General features: G+C 50.8%; 8 protein-coding genes across 8 annotated transcripts; 5 read left to right on the top strand and 3 right to left on the bottom strand.

The window, feature by feature from the left end:
- Nucleotides 1-787: 787 nt before the first annotated feature.
- On the top strand, nucleotides 788-4372 carry CC77DRAFT_941675 (hypothetical protein; the record flags this gene model as incomplete). Its single annotated transcript, XM_018534810.1, has 3 exons — nucleotides 788-872; nucleotides 932-4240; nucleotides 4290-4372. 3 exons carry the CDS (start codon nucleotides 788-790, stop codon nucleotides 4370-4372), a joined length of 3477 nt encoding a protein of 1158 aa, XP_018383444.1.
- CC77DRAFT_248426 (hypothetical protein) lies at nucleotides 4283-4892 on the top strand. Its single transcript, XM_018530852.1, has one exon. The coding sequence runs from the start codon at nucleotides 4432-4434 to the stop codon at nucleotides 4780-4782; it is 351 nt and encodes a 116-aa protein (XP_018383443.1). The 5' UTR covers nucleotides 4283-4431; the 3' UTR covers nucleotides 4783-4892.
- Nucleotides 4893-6317: 1425 nt separating this feature from the next.
- Nucleotides 6318-7195, top strand: CC77DRAFT_1011239 (dynactin subunit 5; the record flags this gene model as incomplete). Its single annotated transcript, XM_018523700.1, has 3 exons — nucleotides 6318-6371; nucleotides 6515-6794; nucleotides 6888-7195. 3 exons carry the CDS (start codon nucleotides 6318-6320, stop codon nucleotides 7193-7195), a joined length of 642 nt encoding a protein of 213 aa, XP_018383442.1.
- Nucleotides 7196-7885: 690 nt separating this feature from the next.
- Nucleotides 7886-9134, bottom strand: CC77DRAFT_941590 (hypothetical protein; the record flags this gene model as incomplete). Its single annotated transcript, XM_018534803.1, has 4 exons — nucleotides 7886-8102; nucleotides 8155-8393; nucleotides 8445-8903; nucleotides 8952-9134. 4 exons carry the CDS (start codon nucleotides 9132-9134, stop codon nucleotides 7886-7888), a joined length of 1098 nt encoding a protein of 365 aa, XP_018383441.1.
- A 1065-nt stretch (nucleotides 9135-10199) lies between these two features.
- On the bottom strand, nucleotides 10200-11814 carry CC77DRAFT_1097218 (GroES-like protein). Its single transcript, XM_018529878.1, has 2 exons — nucleotides 11364-11814; nucleotides 10200-11312 (listed from the first exon to the last, which is right to left on the bottom strand). The coding sequence occupies exons 1-2, from the start codon at nucleotides 11703-11705 to the stop codon at nucleotides 10605-10607; spliced, it is 1050 nt and encodes a 349-aa protein (XP_018383440.1). The 5' UTR covers nucleotides 11706-11814; the 3' UTR covers nucleotides 10200-10604.
- Nucleotides 11815-13315: 1501 nt separating this feature from the next.
- CC77DRAFT_921533 (hypothetical protein) lies at nucleotides 13316-13480 on the top strand (the record flags this gene model as incomplete). Its single annotated transcript, XM_018533721.1, has 1 exon — nucleotides 13316-13480. A coding segment is annotated over one exon (165 nt), but the record flags the coding sequence as incomplete, so codon positions are not given.
- A 4774-nt stretch (nucleotides 13481-18254) lies between these two features.
- CC77DRAFT_248210 (guanine nucleotide-binding protein subunit alpha) lies at nucleotides 18255-20041 on the top strand. Its single transcript, XM_018530851.1, has 5 exons — nucleotides 18255-18565; nucleotides 18621-18805; nucleotides 18853-19010; nucleotides 19057-19315; nucleotides 19366-20041. The coding sequence occupies exons 1-5, from the start codon at nucleotides 18430-18432 to the stop codon at nucleotides 19711-19713; spliced, it is 1086 nt and encodes a 361-aa protein (XP_018383438.1). The 5' UTR covers nucleotides 18255-18429; the 3' UTR covers nucleotides 19714-20041.
- A 387-nt stretch (nucleotides 20042-20428) lies between these two features.
- On the bottom strand, nucleotides 20429-21209 carry CC77DRAFT_1022888 (hypothetical protein). Its single transcript, XM_018525563.1, has one exon. The coding sequence runs from the start codon at nucleotides 21093-21095 to the stop codon at nucleotides 20727-20729; it is 369 nt and encodes a 122-aa protein (XP_018383437.1). The 5' UTR covers nucleotides 21096-21209; the 3' UTR covers nucleotides 20429-20726.
- Nucleotides 21210-21729: the final 520 nt, after the last annotated feature.

Genomic DNA, 21729 nt, shown 5'->3' with positions numbered 1-21729 from the left:
ACCGAAGGTTGTGTCTGCGCTGTAATCTAGCCTTTTGGGCCGTACCAGCAAAAAGCCGCCGGCGCCTCCAGCAGCACCGCTGGTACAGACGCTTACATCAAGGCTGGACCCTCGTGCTCAACCAGCTCCACCAGCTGCCACTGCCACTGCCACTGCTTACCACAGCTCCCGCACTGGCTCTACGCATTCCGGGACCAGCGGTAGACCACGTACGTACGCCGACCTATGTACGGACCGATCCAACCAACTCACACGTCCTTTCCCCTGGCTTCTTCCTTCACTCAGCATAGGCTTGCTCTTGTTGCGAGGCCTTGCAGTATCCTTGACTTGCCCACCTTCAACCAAGCTCGACCGCAGTTGGCAATTGACCTTTGCTGTAGATTAGCCACTGTCATCCGAAGCTCCAATTCCATCTTAATATCCCATTGCTACGAGCTTCCCGTCCGCGACGCTGCGTATACAAGCTCATAAACGCTCGTTTCGCAACAAAGGCCTGTACAAGGTACTGTCTTCACTCTTCTGCCCGACCGTGTGGTATCACTCGCTGACATGTACGTGTGTGTTGGCAGCCTCTTTGTATCCATACATCCTTTGTTCCCTCGCAGAGCTTTGTTGGCTCCGCAAGCTACAACGAGCTCGACCTTGGTAGCGCCGACAGCCCGCTGTTAGGTACTTTGAGGCAGCGTGTATTACCCCATCCGACTATTGGCTCATCTGCAAGCTCCCTCGAGGCGATTTTGTTGTTGTCGTGGAACTGGTTGGAGTATTACCAATAACGTACACGATCATGGCCAAAGTAGAAAGCACGAGCCTGCCAGGCCCCGCGAACTCGCCGGGCGACGACTCCAACGGCTCAGGCACCACCAGCAATTGTGAGTAGGAACGAGCGCCAACCAACGCCACGATAGCTAACGACAGCCGCTAATCGCAGCTTCAGCCTCTACCGCAAAGCCCGAAACATCGCCCACGGTCCAGTCCTTCCCCCCACCCAAAAACGACAAGCCCCGGCCTCACGTCTGCACGACATGCACGCGTTCATTTGCACGACTAGAGCATCTAAAGCGACACGAGCGATCACACACAAAAGAGAAGCCATTCGAATGCCCCCAATGCACAAGATGCTTCGCGCGACGCGATCTTCTCCTACGACACCAGCAGAAGCTCCACCAGCAAGGCGCGGCCAACACACGACCCCGGAATGGACGTAGAGAAAGCACCACTGGTCTCCCACCCAACTCGACCGCTCGGGTACGCAAAAACTCCATATCCAGCAACGCCGGCGCTGCCAAGGGCGCTGCCAATATCATGAGGCCGCGCGCCAACACCATCAGTCACATCGATCCGAGCGCCCTCAATAGTTTCCTAGCCACACATGGAACTTCGATAGCTGGCGGCAGGGGCAACCACCCAGGCCATTCACAACATTCAAGTCTGTCGGGCATAAGTCAATTCGACTACAGAGGCATGTCGACAGCTGTCGGCAACCACGGCCAGCATTCAGGTCTACCAAGACTGGACACTCATCTGGGATTTGGTATGGGTGGCGGTCTTCGCACAGCTCCCATTCCAGGAATGGCTGGGCCTGACGACCATGAGCTTGAGAAGTTCTTCGGATCGTCAGCAGCTTCCACCATCAACCCGAACCAGCTGCATCACTTCAACGGAGGCATTGCACTTCCGCAATCGCCCTTTAAGCAATTCGCCAACCCCTTCGCTGGGAACAACCCTATCGAGGAAGACGATTTTGGCTGGGGTATGGGTATTGACAGCTCCATGGTCTTTTCTGGCGCCAACGAGTCGGCTCTCGATGGCTCATCGCCATCAGCCATCAGTACCGCGAGCCAGAGTGGTTTCAACGACATGATGCTAGACGGATCAAGTCAACCAAACTCAGCAGCCATGTGGCACAACCCTCTAGTCACTCATACTAGCATCAACCCAACCGCTTTCACACTCGATGCCATGGCTCCTGTCTTTCCCGAGCTCATGATGGACAATAATACTCCTCAAGAGCTCGGAAACCATGGCGTTCAAAATGATTTCTACTCTTCTACACCACCTCCTTTAGCGGCCATGAGCCCTTCAGCTGGTATACCCGGTATGCCGAATCAGTACTTTCAGACGCCCATGACATTCGCTTCTGATGCCCGCAGCATATCATCTTCCTCCTTCAACGGGAGCGCAAGACACAGCTCTGTATCATCATTTTCTACTGAAACCATCACAGACTCTACGAGGCAAGCTATGATGTTCAACTTGACTCAAGCTATGGGGTACGGTCACGGAGCTCAACGGAGATTCTCCCAACCCGCCATCAGCTCGCCCCTGTCGAACGGTACTACAAAGCCTTCAACACAGGCCGGTATACTCCCAAGTACTGTCGACATTCAGCGCTATGTCAATGCGTACATTCATTATTTCCACCCCCACTTGCCCTTCTTGCACATCCCTACACTTTCCTTCGATACCCCAGCATACACATATCAGCTTCGCTCCGCCGGAAACTACAACCAAGACACCATGGTTGGTGGCGGTGGTTGCCTTATCCTTGCCATGGCTGCGATTGGCGCGTTGTATGAATTTGAGCAAAATGTCGCAAAAGAGCTTTTTGAAGCTGCTAAGAAGCTGATCCTGTTCTACCTTGATGAGCGCCGCAAAGCTGGCCTTTCTGCCGTCAATGGATCCAATGCCGCAAACGACCACATTAACAAACCACCACTTTGGTTGGTGCAAGCCATGCTGCTCAACCTGATCTTCGGCCACAACTGTGGTGACCGACAGGCCGCCGAAGTTGCGAGCACTCATTGCGCGGCGCTCGTCAGCCTCGCAAAAGCTGCTGGGTTGGACAAACCAACAGCTCCGGAGCAAACGTCTTCTAGTCCTCCCAACCACGCAAACGGCGACAATTTGGAAATGCCAGATGGCTCGCCTTCGCAGTACGACCAAAATGCGGATAGCGTGGATGAACATGCTCAATGGATCCAGTGGAAGAAGATCGAAGAGCGTAAGAGAACTTACTTTGCCATCTTCTCCATGTCGAGCTTGCTTGTCTCCGCCTACGCGCATTCACCACGTATCTTGAACTCAGAGATACATCTAGATCTTCCATGCGAAGAGGATCTCTGGTCTGTCGACAACCCCCAAACGTGGGTGGCTATGGGAGGGCCAATGATTGCACAGACTCGGGGTTTGTCTTTCATTTCGGCCATGACATACCTTCTCGAAGCTAGTTCACGAAACACCACCTCACGGATGCGGAATTCTTACCCCCAAGCTTTCGCAGGCGGTCAACCAATGAGCGGACCTTCTGAGAGTGATATCCGGCCCAGCACTTTCGGTTGTTATGTGCTGATTAACGCCATGCACGTCTACATTTGGGAAACTAGGAATAGGCACAATGGACGTCTATGGAAAGCGCAGGAGACCGAGGCCATGCATGCCCAAGTAGAGCCTGCTCTCAAGGCCTGGCAAGTTGCTTGGAGGGCAAACCCAAACCACAGTATCGAGCGTCCCAGCCCGTTCGGTCCTCTTTCCGCTGACTGCATACCACTACTGGACTTGGCCTATGTCAGACTTTTTGTGAACCTTGGCCGCGCTAAGGAGCTTTTGTGGCAACGTGATTTCGATGGAATGGCGAATGAACTCGCCAGAGGCATCGACATTGTTGGTCAAGCTGACGGGACGCCGGAGAGGTTTGCATCTATGGATATCAATGGAGGTTCTCCCGGCCAGATGGGTTCGCAGGATCACATTAGCCCCGGGCATGCAAATGGTTTCTCCAACTCACAGTCTTCAAAACGAGAGAGACATCTCCGAAAGGCAGCTTTCTACGCTGCTGACTCCCTTTCCATGGCCGACAAATTAGGCGCTTCTTATGCCGACTTCACAGCTCGGGAACTACCCAACTCATCCGCATTGTGTACCTTCGACTGCGCCCAGGTCCTTGCTGAGTGGGTTGCAACTGTTCAAGATCGTGTTGGTCGTCACATGGGTGTGCTTGGCAGAGACGAGATTGATTTCTCGAGCGTGCCAGCGGTTGTATTGCTTGAAGAGGAGGACATCAAGTTACTACAGAAGATTTCCGACATCCTTCATCACGCGGACATGAAGCTAGCTTATGACATCTCTTCCAACAACCTACCGATGCTTGGTGGTCTTTCCAACCTCGGGCATTGCGGTTATGGTACAAAGTTGCTGATGGTGACGGCTTACATGCTGTCAAAGGCGGCTGTTTGGCCTGGTAAGTTTATCACCTCGAAAGGCTTATATACCTGCTAATAATATCTTAGTCACGCATGTTCAAGCCCGCGCACTCGAATCGCACGCCCACCATATCAGCCAGCGTGCAGAAAACTCGCTTCACATACAGTAAATATCCAATCGTTCTGGACCTGTACAGTACCACGCTTCCTTCAGCTGTCGGTTTTCGTAATGGGGTTTCCACCGACGACCACAGCCTCATTTCTTTGCCGGACTTCTTGTATAGCTTACTTCCTCACTCTGGATTGGCTGCATTGCCTTTGTGGCTCAGCGGTACTCGCAGCTGCGCGTCTCTCGGAACATTATTCCAATGTGAGTAATCTTTTGGATGCGTGCAGATACGACAGTGTCTACTCTGTCTTGACCGCATCGTTATCAACGCTGCTATTCCTTTTCCTTACTTTTGGGCGTTTGCACAGGATGCGCGGCGCTTCACTTTATTTTGGATCTTCCGGGTCACTATGGAGAACTTTTCTGTATAAATGGTGCTATCTATGGAGTCGCACGGCTGGCGAGCAATAGCGGCGCAAGCGGTGAGGGTTGTACTGCACTAAGAAACGATGCTACGAACAATCCTTACGAGAACTTGGGATTCGGTTATAGGGTATGGGTGGCGCATCAGGGACAATGGGTCAAAAAGTCAATTTTGATCACGCAGCCAGGAGAAAGTCGCTACAGACTAATGAGAAAACATACATCACTCCTTGCATGCCTTCTCCACGCTTGGTCTCTCCGTGACGTGTCACTGGTGCTTCAGACAACGCTTCTCCGCCATACGCTCAATACCACGTGCACGCCCCCCAGACGTTTTACACCGTCCCGCTAGCGGGTGGCTGGCGACCATAGCGTCTGGCGTCGTTCTCGAACCAGATCTTTTTACTGCAACGCGGCGACGCCGTTTGAACCTAAACATAGTTAAAAGCCACCTGAGCAAAAATCAGATCTGGAGCCCATTTACGTGGTACAGCCAGATCGGATACCCGTTAAATCAAATTGCTTCTTCCATCCCCGATTTCTCCAACTCAAAGCAATGAACTACAAACCCAAACTCTCCCACTGCACGTGTACAGATTACAATTAGTCCTCTAGATCGGCCAACCACTCCGTTACCATCACCATTCCAGCCTAAGCCTCACAGCCTCACTCACTTAACCCAAATGATGACAACCAAATTAACATTGAGAGAGAAAAAACCGCTCGTATGTAGATCGAACCTAACCCAACTAATCGCCTGGTTCCAATCGGCAACGCGTGTCCGAGACAGTTGCATTCGCAAGGCTTGACATTCAGCGCCTTTTACGGACGCCCGCGGATGCGCTCGGATGGTCGATCTGAGAGACGCCGCCGCCGCCGCATGTACATCGGAGTCTTCTCCGGATTAGAATGGCCGATCATGGGACTGGAATAGCTTTTGGGATGGTGGGGAACAGGGTCAGGGTTTGGGGAAGAAATGGAGGACCGCGCTGTTCCTGGATTGAGAGGCCGGCTTGGTACGTCTCTTGATGTTCCATCGTGGGTGTGGGTAGGGCCGATGGGTTGCGTGGCAATAGGGCGCAGAAGCGGAGTGGGTATTGATGGGTAGCGCAGGATTAGATTGATTTGGATGATGAAGGCATGAAATAGGGAAATTCGTGTATGCTTGGAAGGCAGATGTTCGCTGCTTTACGTACGTACGCAGTGTAGGTATTGTGTGCGCGAGATTTGGGTAGTTCTTCGGCATGCGGTTGGCTTGATGGACTGCGCGCTGACTAACCGCGACAACTGGAGGTCAGAACCCATTTCTCGACTCCGTAATAGTAACACCCTCTCCATCGCAAGTTTTGTCTCAGCGAAGGATGAGGTGTAAGAAACATCGTTCGCGACTACTTGCCGTGAGGTGTGCTCAAAGGCGCGCGACGCGTTGATTGGCTAATTTTGGAGCTTGGGTCGCGTAGACCTTCCGATCTCACTCATCCTTCACGACAACCACAATCGCAGTACCGTCTAAACAGCTCACTTGTCATCAACTTTGATTAGAAACCAGTGCAGCAAACAAGTCCACGGTGTTCATTGTGAAGATGTCACGGCCAGCAGCGCGGAAAGCCGCACCTAAGGGGGAATACATTGAGACCGTATGTCTACCTCCTCATAAACAATTGACATCAACAACTATCCCACGTACTCTTTGCTCTTCGCCGTCACCACCACCTTCACTGCGTCGATTTCTGATGATCGCATAGCGTATAAATTGTCTTATACTAACTCCTCTCCACAGGACTCTGGCAACAAAGTTTCGAGGCGAAGCGCCATCACCGGAACAGCCAACATCACACTAGGAGGCCGCACCGTCATTATGGCAGACGTTCAACTGCGTGGCGACCTTCACCCTACTCGCTCTGCACCCTCTTCTTCGGGGAAAGATGTAACACCGACTAGCATCAGTATCGGGCGGTGTACGGTGATTAGCCAGGGAAGCGTGATTAAGCCACCAAGTCGGATCAGCAGAGGCCAGGTGCATTATTACCCTATGAAGATTGGAGACAATGTTTTTGTTGGTATGTTGACATCATTCTTCTAATTTTTACTTGCTGCGTCTCGTCTAAGATGGGGTAAGTCTTGCGAACGGCTGAGCTGAACAAGTTGCGCAGGACCAAACTCGACTATACAAGCTATCTCCATTTCCTCACATGTGCATATTGGCCAGCACTGCAGTATCGGTGCTTTTGCCATCATTAAGGAGAACGTCAAGATACTGCCGCATACTGTCGTGCCACCGAATATGGTAATCGCGTCGGGATCTGTGGTTGGGGGCCAGCCGGCGAGGGTAATAGGTGATGTAGGGGAGGGGTGGGGTGTTAGTGGAGGAGGCGGTGGTGGATTGGGTGTTGGCGGTGGTGGCGAGGAGAAGTGGGTAGAAGGTGGAGATCTGAGGGAGCTGGTCAGGAGTATCAGATGACGGGGAATATGGGTGTTCGCGAAGATGTGCTACAAGGACTGGGATGACGAAAAGAGAAGGTTGGGATGATATTCGTATGCATCAATGTCTGTTCTCTAGGTATGGCGCTATAAAGTTCTGAGTTTCTTCGAACTAGAAGCTTACCACATGAGAAGGTTAGGTTCTATCCCAAGCAGGTCCAAGGGGAGCAAGTTGATAAGTCAGGATGCGATATAATAGCTAGCCCGTGTCTTGCGAGGTTCAACGACGTTGTAGATCATCAATGTCACTGAAATATCATCTCTTCCTTGAATATATACCCCACAAATAACCTCTTCTTCATGAAATGGGGGAGAGACGTTCGGCTGCAAAGACGTAACGAATGACAGAGTATGGAATAATCCGATCGCGAGAGTCAATCGCTATATCCAACGTGTTGCTCCTGTTCCCATTATGGTTTGATGTCACCGTTTTGGTATTACCAAGATTGTGATCGTCCTCTGATCATACCATACTAGTCTATGCGAGATAGCACGAAATCCGCACTGAATCAATGGGCATCGCCGCCCAATCTCTAAATGAGTCGTAGCACCTATATGGCCGAGATCACTTCAGTGCACGTGGCGCTCATATCGATCGCAGCGAAGCGTCTCCATTCTCTATCTCAGCCAGTACTAAAGGGCCGTTTATAGCGGAAATGTCTGTTACTAGCTACACCATTTCTTGGTTCTTCTGCGCTTTGACCTCCATAGTAGTTAGCTCAAACTCCCTCTTCTGGTAGATACCCTGAGTGTCCCACGAGTCGGGATAGGCCTCGCTTTTCGTGTCAACAGTAGTTCGTCCATTGGAGTAGATGTGCGCTTTGTGTGTAGATTTAGTGCCGATGGTCGGGCCAGGGCCGAAACCGAAACCGAAGAGAGATGGGACTCTGTGTGATATTAGTGATTCTGCGATGATGAAAGCAGCGAGTAAAGACGTACCGGCTGCGTCGTTGTGTCCCTTCTGCAGTGGACGCAAGCTTCTTTGAAGTAAGAGAAGTCTTGATGTCCCGCAAAAGAGGTCTCAAGACAGGTATACACTGAACAATGATGGTGCCGACGATCTCAGAGGAATACCAGATGTTGGAGTGCGCGTTGCGCCAAAAGTACCACTCGTCCTTCTCGTTGCCTTCGTCTTTCCAACCTGTACGTACAGCGGAAACGACTGCGACCAACATTCCCTATCCGAAAATTAGTGATTGTGTTTTGAGACTGAACTAACAACAACGTACCAGACTCATAGCAACGCAAAGCCCAACCTTTTCCACTCTGCGCATGTCGAGGTTCCATGTGATGACCCAGGGGAAGACAGCGAGTATAAAGTCCATGATGATGTTGTAAACATTGCCACCTTCCTTGAAATCGTCTCTGAATTTCCCGTCGAGGCAAAAGTCGAGGCGGTACCAGACGTCGTAGGATGGCTTCTCGCAGATCTTCGCCCATTGTAGAACGACCTTGGCCACCATGTAAGCATTCATACTGCCGATGATGAACCATAGTATCCATTGACCCCAGTTCTTTGTCAGCTTCAGTAGAGTGACAGCGAAAGCCGATTTCGTGAGGGATTGGTTGATCAGGGTTCCACAGGAAGTAATGTTGATGAGTATGTGCATGCGATCGTCCCATTTGTCTGCCACATAGCCCGTGGCGAACTCGGTGGTTATTATGGAGTTGTTGACAGCTAGTATGACCTATAACACCGTCAGCTACCGTCATCTATAGACAGTACATATGCTTACCCATGAGATAAGGAGAATATGATCATCCCACCAGAGACCATGGCGACGAGTGATCTTGATCCATATCCGAAGCGCGAGGAAGAGCGATGCGCCAGCGAAGAGTGTCCATAGTCCAATGTTCAGCTGAAGTGAAGGATCCACGTAATGGTGACCAGAATCATCGTGGTTTCGACGGGAGATCATCTTTTACCCAGCGGTCGGAACGGGATACGGCATAGAAGCGAAATGAAGAAAAACCAAAAAGAGCGTGATGTAGTCGAACACCTACAAAGTTTAAAGAACGAACGAACGAATGCTCCGGCACTCTGCACTGGATGACCGGGGTGGTGAAGAGAAGGAACGACAGACAAGAAGCGCCGTAAAGTGCGAAGCGGCACAGCTAGATCAACCTTTGCACATCCCCGTGCAAGGATTACACGGATTTCCTGTTGTTAGTACTGATCACAGCCCAGCCAACATCAATCTGCTTGAGATTCCAGACTCGGAGGTTTTGAAATGAGTCCCATCCAGAAGGACGATTGGTGGAACCACTATCCCGGTAGTAGTCAAGCCTCGGGCGGCGTCACACGATAACAGCTGTGAAATCCGATGGATCCTGGGGAAGGCCGTATTTACTAACTGAAATAGAAACTAGCTGATGAGGCGCACATGGCGTGGGCTGACGCGGAAGCTCCCCGTTGTTTAGACCCGTTGGAAGAAGAAACAGAAACTGTTCGTAAGGTCTTTAAGCGATGTTTTGACATATAGATCAGCGTTGGCCATAGCTACTGCCACGCGGTATGACAAGGTTTCACAGATATGCGAAACATGGAGAATGCCGTGTATACATCGCAAAGGCGTGCGGGCGTTGCTGCGAACTGGCCAAGTGCCGGATACGCCACTGCAACTGTGTACTGGCGGAGAATTCGCAATCCCAAGTAATCCCTGGAGCGGCTCGAAATTAAATCGACGCATTGCATCACGATGCCAGCTGCGCCGAGCGGATGGTAAGGGATGGGAAGCCCCCAGGAATACCGCAGTTATGCCGTCCAGTAATGACCAGCATCCCCAGCGCGCAGACTTTGCTGTTGGGATATTTTGGCAGTGCTGAACGCGAATTCGATAAAACGCGAGGAAGGGGTCGCGAGGAAGGGGGAGAGAGGCCTGTTTCAAGTTGACAGATGCCAAGTTCAACAACCGATGCGCTATTTCCAAACGGGTAAGGCATATCCGAAGGCATGAACATGGACGTCATCGTGTCGGGCGTGCCACGAACACCTCCCTTCTCCTTTCTCAGTTCAGCGTCCCAATTTCAAGGCATGCTTTCAAATCTACATCGGATGTAAACACGCGATTAGCGGAGGTCGGATCAGAACACTACAGCAAGCTCAAAAGTGTGCCTAATACTGATCCTAATGGCAGGGAAATTACAATCGGAAGTATGCAAGATTCCTCCACACCCGAGGCTTGAAGGGAAGACTACAGTGTGTATAATGGAACTTATTGTTCCGCGATCCAGTCCTAATCTGTCCCTTGCTCTCATCCTGTTTTCCTGTCAGCTTCTTGAGATGTTCTTTCCGTCTTCCGGCTTTTGCAATTTGTCATTTTTTCTAGGCATGTAGCATGCTTTCAGGGCGTACAGTTGTCAATGCAGCGAAGGGCATAAGCCGTTTATCACACCCATGGTTGGACAACAATCTTCTTGCCGCTGACTCCGCTGTGCAATTTCTCGATACCCTCGGCGACGTTGTCCAAGCCGCCGATGACTTCCGCTGGAACACCCTTTAGTACTCCATTCTTGATAGCTTTTTCCAGAAACCCGCCACGCGCGAGGAAATACTCATGCCACTCTACATTCTCCGGTGCATGCGTAGAGAAACGATGAAATTGCGTCGTAATCCCTTCGGGGAAGTCTTCTGCCTTCATACCCGTCATAACCAGCGGCAGTAAGGTAAGGATGTTTGCCTTCGTAACTGGCTCGTCTACTGGGGCGAGTATCTTGACAAGAGTGGATAGTGAGGGCTTGAGTGCGATGGTATCAAACCAGTAATGAATAGGAAAGAGATCGCGGATTGCACCAACGGTTGCTGGGTCGCTGTGGTCGAAGACATAGTCTGCACCACAGTCGTGGAGAAGATCAAAATTGTGTGGTGAACTTGTACTGATGACGGTGTATCCGGCTGTTTTCGCGTAGGAGATGGATAGAGATCCCATAGCGGAAGATCCTCCCCAGATAAGAATCTTCTTTTCCTGTTCGCCTTCCGGCAGCGAAGAGGCTGGTATAGTGGGGCGATGCATGTTCAGTGTTGATGTGGCGAACAAGGCTCCTGGAGGCGTGTACGAAGCCAGAGTTACAGCTTGGGTGAACTCAGTGTCGCCAATCTGGCATGATGCTTAGCAAAGAAACGGTCTGATCAGGCTCAGTCCACTTACTTCAACGACTTCAGACTCATCAACGATGGTGAAGCGCTGCAGGCCACCGTACTTAGCCTTCTTGTGCGAGAAGATCTTTGTGCCGCACACTATCCGATCGCCAATGGTGACATTGCTCACGCCGGGTCCGATACCCTCCACAACACCTGCAACAGGACTACCGAGGACTGCAGGATATTCTACAGGGATCATTGAGAACTTCGCACATTTTGCATCTGCTGGTTGTATGGCGCAGGCGTGAACCTTGACAAGTACCTCGCCCTCTCCTGGCTCTGCTAGATCAGCATCGCAGACGCGAAATTCACCCTTTGCAGTTTCCAAAAATGCAGCTCGGTTGCTCATTCTGAGAGCTGATGTGGATTTGTGCGAAGCTTAAAATCGAGTCGACAGTAGTAGACTATTCTCAACGGCACGAGTTTGATGAATTCGTGACCTAGGTAGATACCGGCAATCATATTGTTATATACTTACCTAGGTCTTCTTATCAATCTTTGCAAAAGGGTGGTGTTTAGTGTGTAAGCTGACTGCAGGAGTTTCGCAGAATGTATCCGAATACGGAATCGGCCTTTGGATATATTGGCTTGTGAAAGTGCGATGGAAGGCACCTGCATCTTGGGTTGTCCTTGACTTTAATTGCACCTGATCGACCTCATACTTTACAACTCCCGTCGACCTTGAAAGCTAAGTATGGGATTGTCATCTATCGAGATAGGATCCGAAGAGGTAGGTGGATGGTTCAGATAGCTATATTTGTCGACGCGAATAAGCACGCTAATCATCTGGTGTCAGACCCCCGCATGGCCCCTGGACTCGCTTGTCATTTTGCACTCTCAAGCTCAATCCTTCGGCTTCACAGCTTCTCTTGCAACTCACGTCCCGCCGACTCGAAATATCTGTTCACGCGATCGGCCCGACGCGATCGTCAATACCTCCGACTCGTTACCGAGATTGGTAATGATAGCCACGGCTAGCATAACGTCCATTCGAGATGTATCCATACCGAACGAATGCAATTTGGATTAGACCAGGACCCAAGGTCTATGTGCGACGAAAAAATGTGTTCAGTCACGATGTGTTGCCTGAGGAGGATGAGCTGAATTACGATCTGCTTCAGATTGACGGACGCTGGAGTTTTGACCTAATCGAAGACGATGGTGAGGAATATGGAACCAGCTATGATGCGCATTAAAACAATGGGCTCAACTTCAAAACGTCCACCGAAATTAACGTCAAGCGCTATGTTGCCATAAGCACTGTATCTCGATGTTTAAGAGCTGGCTGCATCTCCTGTAAGTTTCTATATCGTGGTCTTCAGATGGTTGAAGGTGAAAGAGCCCTTCAAAGCAAGTTTCTTGGTGGCATGCGGGTTAGTGTATCGACTCATGGAAACCCTGTTGTTCGCATCAGTGGTAGAGACACTAATGACGAGATGTATTATTCTACTCAACGTACGATATCTTCGCAATATGACAGTCTATAAGTTGACAACAACAGGACGGAGGCAATTTAACATACAGAGAGCGTCCTCTTCTCTCGGTTCTACCTGAGGGTCGCTTGGCGCTAAGACTTACATTCGTTCTGACTCAGTTTTATGGGTTGGCTAAAGACCGCACATTGTACCAGAATCAGATTCTGATATGTGCTTTCTTCGATTGAGGAGCTGGTTGCACGACTACCAAAATAATCACCCTTGTGCCAGACCCGCACCTCTTCTCGGCTCAAATTACACAAACGACTCATAGACGCGAGAAATTCTAAATGTGTTTGTCTCCGTGAAACCTGAGACTTCTGTTGCTGGATGTGCCATACGCTATGCTATCGCACTGCTGGAGAAATCCGAACATTGCAAATCTTTGTGTGACCCGAATACATATCCGCAAGCAGCACTTGAAATCCATATATTGGAAAACATCCCTAAAACCTTCTAGGACACGATCATTGTAACTCCCTGACTGGGTCTGGGCTTTTCGTGGATAGGTTTAATTTGTATTGTACAAGACGATGTGGGCGACTGGGCTGAAGAATCGTCCAGAATGTCCCACATTTACGCTAACGTGGCTCCTAAAATGGCCGCATCCGCTGCAGATGAACCCACGGAAGGCTTTTTGGGGGTGCGACGTAATCGAACTGGAGACGTGAACCCCACCGCGGAACCAAACCTGCCCCTGCGCATTCAGAAAGACTTTCGTATCGCTACTCGCTACTCAAGACTCTCGCTCAATTGAGACTCACGTAAGCTCGACTATGTTAGCAATTCCACGTCCTTCCGACATTCCTATTGCACTAAGGTATGCACAGACTAGTGCAATATAGACAAGGGTAACTTGCAATGGAGAACAGAAAGGCTGGAAGGCATGCATTGGTTTCTAGCAGCTATGTTCGATGACACTATTTCAGGAACAGCCTTCATCAATCACGTCTTATCGCCCGCTTTATTGTAGCAAGTTCATCACCCATGTTCTCAGAGGACCGAAACGCCCTCACATCTAGTTACCAACGGAGAGCAGAAGTGTCTCGTACTTCTGCTTCCAGTAGCGGACATCGTTACCACCACTAACACCAGATCCTACGCCGTTGGTCTTGGAGACTTTGGCTTCAGCAAGCTCCAGTTCCAGCTTGTTGATAGTCGCGTCCCTCTCAACGACGTCTCGGCGCAACTGATCAGCCTTCTTGTAGGTGGGAAGCATTTCCTTGTACTCCTTATAAGAGCGCTATATAGCAAGTCAGTATTAGTTGATAATCGTTTGCTGACCGGCTGCTTACCTTGGCCAAATCAGTCCACTCCTGTAGAGCGATTTCGAGATCCTCAATCTTCTTATCTTGACCACGAATTGTCTCCTCATCGTTTGGAGACGAAGAGCCGCCTACGGCAGATGAAGTGCTCTTGGAAGCCTTGAGCTCTTCGATCATTGCCTTGAGTTTGGTGTTCTCACTCTTGAGAAGCTCCGATGTCTGGACAGCCATCCTGTTCTCTTTCATCTTGTTGAGGAGTTTGTTGTGAGCTGATTCTAACTGCTCAACTTCCTGGTCTAAATCTTCAACTTTCTTCAGAAGACCCTCTACCTTGGTGTTGGCCTTGCTCTCCTCGTTCTTGCTAGCGTCCAATTCAGCACTGAGACTGCTTACTTGTTCGGACAAGGTTGATTTCTCTTGGCTGAGCCCAGTAATCTGTTCCTCGAGGTTGGCAAGCTTGATGAGGCGCTGCTGCAGCTCGACATTCTCCTTCTGGTGACGTTCGAGATCAATCTTCAGGCCTTCAATTTGCTTGGTTTGCTCGTTGAGTTTCTACGAATACGTTAGTATGGTTTGTTAGACTTGCTATAGCAACATTACTTACCGTAAAGGTCTGTGCATGCTCAGCCGCCTGGTGGGCGTACTTCTCATTCAACACCTTGTTCTCTTTCTTGGACTTATCAGCATCGAGCCTGGCAGTGCTCTCGCCTCCCTTCAGCTGGCTGATCATGGTGTTCAAAGCGGTTGTCTTTTGAGTTTCCTTTGCCAATAGGTCGGCAGTCGATTTCAGCTGGGTAGTGAATCGATCAGTAATCTCCTGCTCTGAAGACTTCATCTTAGTCTGAACGTCTTGGAGAGCTTTGCGCAGGGTGTCGCTCTCAGCGAGAAGCTGCTTCTTGGAGTCTACAAGAGTCTCAAGCTCCTTCTCTATACCGGTCACTTTGCGGAGATCTTCAGCCTTCGTTGAGCGCTCCTCCTCCAACAGCTGCATGTATTTGTCGATCTCCGTACGGAAGTTGCCCTTCTCGAGTGTGAGACGTGAAACGCGCTCCTGGAGGTCTTCGAGCTCCTTGAGCTTGCTGGAGGTCTGCTCCTTGTACGCAAGGAAAGCCTCTTGGTGCTCAAGAATGAGATTGTGCTGGATGTTGACCTATGTTGTGTATGACGTTAGTCGATCTCTCACAGATACAAAGAGTCTTCTGAGTATCGCTGACCTTCTTATGCTGAATATTCAGTTCATCTTGTGTGTCTTTGATGGCCTCGTTCACCATTGAGCTGTGGTACAAGCTCATGTTGTCGCGCTGTTTCTCAAGGAATGCGGGCAACGCTTCCTTGGCCTCATTTGCCGCAGCAAAAAGCTGTTCCAACTCATCCCAGAGGTCGTTGAGAGTCGAAGTGTTCGCATCTGGCAACGCTTCACGGATCAGCTCTAGCAGTCGGCGCGTGTTGGTGACAGTGGTTGAGACAGTTCTGGAGATTTTTTTGGCGTGTTTGGCAACTTCCTCCTTTAAGACGTTACCCTGGGAAATGGCGAGTTGTGCATCGGCGTTGTGATGAGCTACGTCGAGAGCGACATGGCCGGTCTTTAACGCGGCGATCTGCTCTTTGGTGGCCATGGCGGTATCGGCAGTGGGAACGGCAGCGACGGATGCGGATGCGGCCAATGCTGCTTTCCTCCGCAAAGGATCAGCATACTTGGAGTGTCCGAGGGAAATCGGGCCGCTGTAAGACTGTGCAGACGCCATTATTGGACGTATTGCTACACACAACGGTCAGCCAGAGCCTACCGTGCTACACTCCACGGATGACATGCCTGGATAGCTGATCTATGACTTACGATGGACGATAGAGAATCGCAAGAGTTTGGTACGGCTCAGTTTGCAGCTTCGGAGTGCGGTCTTGTTGTTGGTGGGGTGAAGCTGACGAAGGTTTTGTTGATAGAAAATGGAGGGCAGTCGCGCTTCGCATCACGGCAGCAACTCAGGTAGGTGCTCTCACCACTTAAGCGAGTTGGTGAGAGAGACGCCGACAGACGTGGCCTAATCAAAAACATGTTTCCTCACGGTGAAGTGACGATCAAAGGAACACATGTATCAACTACTATCTCACAACTTGCCATGTGCTAGGAGAGCATGTGACAGGTGAGACTGCCGTTACCTTTTTTCAGCCTCACAGCTGTCAAAAAGACCTGTCCATATTGAGGCCACGAAGTTGGTAATAACAGACATTAATGAGAGCATATTGTCGCGGAAATTTATGATGCTGATAGTATGCCTGACTACCAGCCAGGCCGGAAAATGAAGAATTTAAAACAATAGAGGAAGTAGCAGGAATCAAAAGAGAGCGAGACATGAATGCTGATGAAAATGTGGAAATTGACCTCGGGAATAAGAGATGTAAACAACGACTCTCCTCGTTCTTGAAGCAGCCAACTGATGGCACCACCAGATGCGCTCAGCTTCAGGTATCCATTGGTGGTGGCGGCAATCCTTTAGATGTAGTTATCGCATGTTATCAAGCAGGTATGACCAGATTGCAAATCACAAAACGCTGACTGGGGAGGTTTGACTTGTGGAGAGAGCAAGATGTGCAGTCCCCTCCAGGACTTTACCTTGTCGTCTCCACAACCCGCCAAGCTGCATGTGGAACCCAACACGGAATAGCACCATGGCTAACTTGAAATACGATCAACTTCCCCTCAAAGAAACAAAAAGTGCTGACAGAGCTGGTGGCAAGACACGGCTTAAGCCTCGGTTACTGGGCTGAGCACAAAAAGCAAAAGGCGCGTCATGAAGCTCGCCTGTCAAACCAGGAAGACGGGTCAGGTTCCCATTCGACGTTTACTGTGTGACGGTCACCTCGGTTCGAGATGGGTCAGGGTCGATTGCAGTTTGTCGTGGCAGGCGTGCAGAAGGCATATTTTTGGTCTTCATCGAGTCGATTCAAGGTGGGACACGCAAGTTCCAGACACTCAGGCTCCCGGATACCCGCGCAAAACACGGTCCACCCCTTTGAGGAGTGTTGGAACGGAGCTAGTTCACTGTGGTTTTGGTGAGGCTCGTGGAATGTGTTGCAGTGGGTCGATTAGGGGGCTCCTGGCTATTTATCCACCTGCGCATGGGGAACGGCCGGTTGAACCATGCGAGTGGGGGTTTGGAGAATGTTACCTTGAGGCGAGACTGGTAAAGTTGAGGTGAATAGGGCCGTACAGCAGACTCAGTGCAGAGGCACGATCACACGCAGCTGGGGAGAACGGCCGAATCGTGGCGTCTTGGACAAGCATTGGAGGGTTGGGGTGGGTCCACTTTCGGAGGTATGGTTGCGGAAAGAGCCGCCATTCAGTGCCTGAAACACAGCTTAAGCTGTACCTAGGCATCTACTCGCCTGCCCTGCAGCATCTGCGTCCAAGTCGACATGGAAGCATGAAGGATTCTGAGGAGAAGGCAGGCAAAAGCTGGCGTTGCAGAGCACGAGCCGGTAGAAACGGCTAGCCATGTTGTACTCGCCTGGTGCCCTGCTAGCAGCGTACAATATCGGCATGCCCCCCTACCGCGGACCAGTGAAACGTTGAGGCACCGGTAGAGGTCCGAAGCATCAGGTTGGGGAGTGAAATTCTAGTCATGTTTCAATGCGACGGCAGCAGGCTTCCTAGCCGGGGGAGTAGTCGTGTAATAGACTTGGATGCAGCGGGAATCGATCGTCACGCCAACTTGCCGTCTCGTGGCTTTCACGTCGACCATCACGTTGCTGCTGCAGATCGCAGCCCAAAGCAGGATGGACATCCGAACGCGTCGGGCCTGCGCACGCTCGACCTGCCCTTGGCTGCCGTGTCGCGGGAAAGACATTTAATATCACCCTGCCCGCCCAGCTGGGTCCGCGAACGGTGCAGATCAGGGATTCTTCGGCAAAGCACCTGGGCACGTTATTTCTTAGACCAGTCCCATACCGTCCCGGCTGTTTCTGTCGTCTTCTTAGCTTCTTAGTCGTGCATAGTGTCTCGTTTGCTGTGCCTGTTCATTGACATAGACTTTTTGCTTCTTCGTCCCTCGTTCTGTCGCGCACCCCATTGCCTAGTTGCCCTCACTAGCACCCTCCACAACACCAGTTGACTGCACCCCCTCCCGACATCCGGTAGCGTCACCCTCCTTCATTCCAATTACCATACGCGAGTCACGCAGGCTAAGACCATAGCTGACACCAGAAGTAGGCCTCGACTGCAACTTCGCTACAGGACTCCGTGTATGCTCGTAGCCCATCTCTAGCGTGTCGCGACTTCCTCCTCTCCATCACAGCTGCCTCTAGCTTTCTCTACCACGTCACTCTCTGCCATTACATGGCACCGGCAATAATGTGCTTCGGACGAAAACCCTCTGCTACCGACCCGGAGTCCAGGAAGAATGCCGAGATCGAGAAGAATCTCCGAGGCGACCGGAAGCGGGCTGAGCGCGAGGTGAAGCTGTTGCTACTCGGTATGCATGTCAATTAGGAATCCGGTGATGCAGCGTGACTGAGACAAGAGTGCAGGTGCCGGTGAGAGCGGCAAATCAACCGTCCTCAAGCAGATGCGCATCATCAACGCTGGCGGCTTCCAGAGTCTTGAGCGCAAAACATGGCGGGCTACCATCTTCAACAACTTGGTCTCGGCCTTCCAGACCATCTACGCGGCCATGCAAGAAGACGACATAGACTTTGAGGACGACGACAACATTGTACGCTCAGCCGTCGCCTGCCCAAGAACAATGCTAACAAATCGCAGCGGTATTCCGAGATGGTCAACTCTGCGCCCGACATTGGCACCGAGGAGCCCATGCCCGAGGAGTTCTACACAGCCTTCAATTCCCTCTGGGCCGACAAGGGCGTGCAGCTCACCATACTCAAGGGCAACCAGTATGCGCTGCACGACAACTTGAATTAGTACGTCATGTATGGCCTACTCGACTACCCCGACTAACAGTCTCAGCTTCTTCCAGAACATCGACCGCCTGTTCCAAAAGGACTTCCTCCCCACCGACCAAGACATCCTGCGCACGCGATTACGGACAACCGGTATCTCCGAGACCATCTTTGAGCTGGGCAACCTGACATACAAGATGGTCGACGTTGGTGGCCAGCGCTCAGAGCGAAAGAAGTGGATTCACGTCTTTGACAACGTGCAAGTCGTGCTCTTCCTTGTCGCCATCAGTGGATACGACCACGTGTTGGTAGAAGACAGGAACGGCGTAAGTTATCTTCCTGAAACGTATAGCCGTACGCCCACTAACAAGATTAGAATCAAATGCACGAAGCTCTGATGCTGTTCGAATCCATATCCAACTCCAAGTACTTCGAAAAGTCGGCGCTTATTCTCTTCCTCAACAAGATCGATTTGTTCACCGAGAAGATTGCAGGCGGAATGAGCCCGATCAGAAGGACATTCTCCGACTACACTGGCGGCGACAGAGATGTCGAGGCAGGCAAAGAGTTCTTCGCAAACAAATTCCGCAACCTCGTGCGACAGCCCAAGAAAGAGGTCTACGTTCACTACACGAACGCGACCGACACGAATCTGCTCAAGATCACCATGGCATCCGTACAAGATATGATTGTCCAGCGCAACCTTAACGCCCTGATACTATAATAATCACTGATGGACGCCTTGCGCGGAGCCATTGTCGTGGTCTTACACCCGCAGCAGGGAGGAGCGCTCGCTCGCTCGCTCGCCCAAGCGAAAGCCAGGGACGCATACCCACCCCGCGCTGCCGATCGACCCACCTGCCCTAGAACTGGATAGTCCACCTGGCCGGACCCGGAGTAGCAACAGACTTTGAGTGGACGAGGAGAGACGATTTCCACGGCCCATTCCATTTTATACCCCTGATATCCCTTTCTCCACTTCTTCCATCTTCGCCAATACTTTGACGATCTCACGACGTAATCTCTGGGTCTTGATTTTGAGTCTTGATCTTGGTCTTTTTCTTTTTTTGGTTCTTCTAGTAAGCGGATCCGCAATTTTGTAGATTGAATAGTGTATGCAGATCTAAGGAGATGAGCATGTCTTGAACCTGGGCTGCTGGAAGATACAGAGGTTGGATAACTAGCGTCCAATGGGGCTTTTCTGTACCTACCTGAGTATCTTGCCTAGTAGCTCGCTGAGAGCAGCAGGATTACAGATTGGGGCCAGATAATGTCATGTACGAGAGTATATTACACGGCATTTGACGTGCAGAGGAGATGCGAGCAAGTTACAATTTGCTAATGCAGTCTAATATCACAAACTATCTACTCAACTCCGAATGTCCGAATGTCCGATTTTCGAATCCTTTCAGTCTCCGTATGGTTGCATAGCCTACTTACCCAGCACCATGTTTACAAAGAAAGATATGCAGCAACTTGCACCACATTTACCCTTCTATTTACCCAACTTCCCTCCCCTAAGCGAAGGACGACCCAAGAAGTCATTCAATTAGTGTGAGAATTATAGTTGTGCCGCAAATCCCGCAGGGTCCCAACGCAACGCCATGCATGCGCGGTTGCGGCGTGGTTGACTACAGAGCCTAACAAGTCGGCCAGTCGCCTTTTCGGTCCGTGCCGCTTTTCTTTCCGCGAGCGAGCGGCGTTTGACTCGCAACGTTCCAGTGTTTATTGGAGGGTCTATCCATGGAAGAGAGCAGGTGTGGCTAGGCCTGGGAGGGCTTGGCTTGGGACTTGTGGCGTTGGGGGAGGGGGAGGGGGAGGGGGAGGAGAAGTTGGGTGGGTGGGCAAACGCAGGTGTGGACTAAGATGTTTAGGTAAAGATGCAGTATTGTGTGTTGTGGACACAAGTGGATATTGGATGCTTAGGGTTGAGTCGTGAGGTTTTACGTAGAGTGTTGTAGGAGTGGGTCTAAGGTTGGTGTCACTGAAGGTGGTGTCGAAGGGGTGCGCGAAGTGAAGTAGTAAGGATGGGGCAATCCCTTGCTCGCTTGCTCCAAGGAGGAAAAGACCAGACGATATATGAGACAGAGATAGTGTGCTTGCCATGCTGTTGTGGACATTTGTTCTCTGCAAGTGCAAAGTATCTGTGCGTGCCTACTGCAAGTGCACAAAAAGCATCTGTAGATCCATGTAGACTCGATCCGCAACATCACATACAAGCCGCTTCGACCGTAGACTAGGCCAGACGAAGTAAGTAGTTGTCTCAGAGTTGTGCGTGTTTTTACCAAAATAGCTAGTTTCTCCGTGATACGCTTTCTGTATGATGATATCTAGGTAGAGAGTGTCTACTACACTATATCGTTATATCCTTTAGCCTATCACAGAGTAGCGGGCCGCGGTTCAGTGACGATGCGCATGATATTAGCCATACGTAATAGATCCTGATCTCAACTTCATTGATGATCGTTGAGTGAACCGCTTCCAAAGCTTAATACGTCGTCTGTCGTTGCTCACTCCACTTTCTTCTCGAATGCTGGATAAAGATGGTCGTTGACAAGATCTGGACTTGCACTTTAACATGTACGTCTGCTTAGATAATACAAGAAAACAACCTTTATAGTGTATCGTGTTCGTTTCCAAGTTGTCTATCATGAAGATTCTCCTTGTTCTTGCCCATCCAGAGCCGCAACCTCCGATTTGCAGCCCGTACAACTCAAATTTGACTGAGGATATGAAGACG

Source organism: Alternaria alternata, assembly GCF_001642055.1.
Source record: "Alternaria alternata strain SRC1lrK2f unplaced genomic scaffold CC77scaffold_17, whole genome shotgun sequence".
Classification (NCBI taxonomy): Eukaryota; Fungi; Ascomycota; class Dothideomycetes; order Pleosporales; family Pleosporaceae; genus Alternaria; species Alternaria alternata.
This window is presented reverse-complemented; position numbering and strand designations above follow the sequence as displayed.

Coding starts and splice junctions, on each gene's coding strand:
- CC77DRAFT_248426 (XM_018530852.1), top strand. CDS start 4,432: ATGGGGTTTCCACCGACGACCACAGCCTCATTTCTTTGCCGGACTTCT.
- CC77DRAFT_1097218 (XM_018529878.1), bottom strand. CDS start 11,705: ATGAGCAACCGAGCTGCATTTTTGGAAACTGCAAAGGGTGAATTTCGC. Junction 11,313..11,363: donor ATGAGTCTGAAGTCGTTGAA/GTAAGTGGACTG, acceptor GCATCATGCCAG/ATTGGCGACACTGAGTTCAC.
- CC77DRAFT_248210 (XM_018530851.1), top strand. CDS start 18,430: ATGGCACCGGCAATAATGTGCTTCGGACGAAAACCCTCTGCTACCGAC. Junction 18,806..18,852: donor TTGAGGACGACGACAACATT/GTACGCTCAGCC, acceptor AACAAATCGCAG/CGGTATTCCGAGATGGTCAA. Junction 19,316..19,365: donor TGGTAGAAGACAGGAACGGC/GTAAGTTATCTT, acceptor TAACAAGATTAG/AATCAAATGCACGAAGCTCT.
- CC77DRAFT_1022888 (XM_018525563.1), bottom strand. CDS start 21,095: ATGGCAAGCACACTATCTCTGTCTCATATATCGTCTGGTCTTTTCCTC.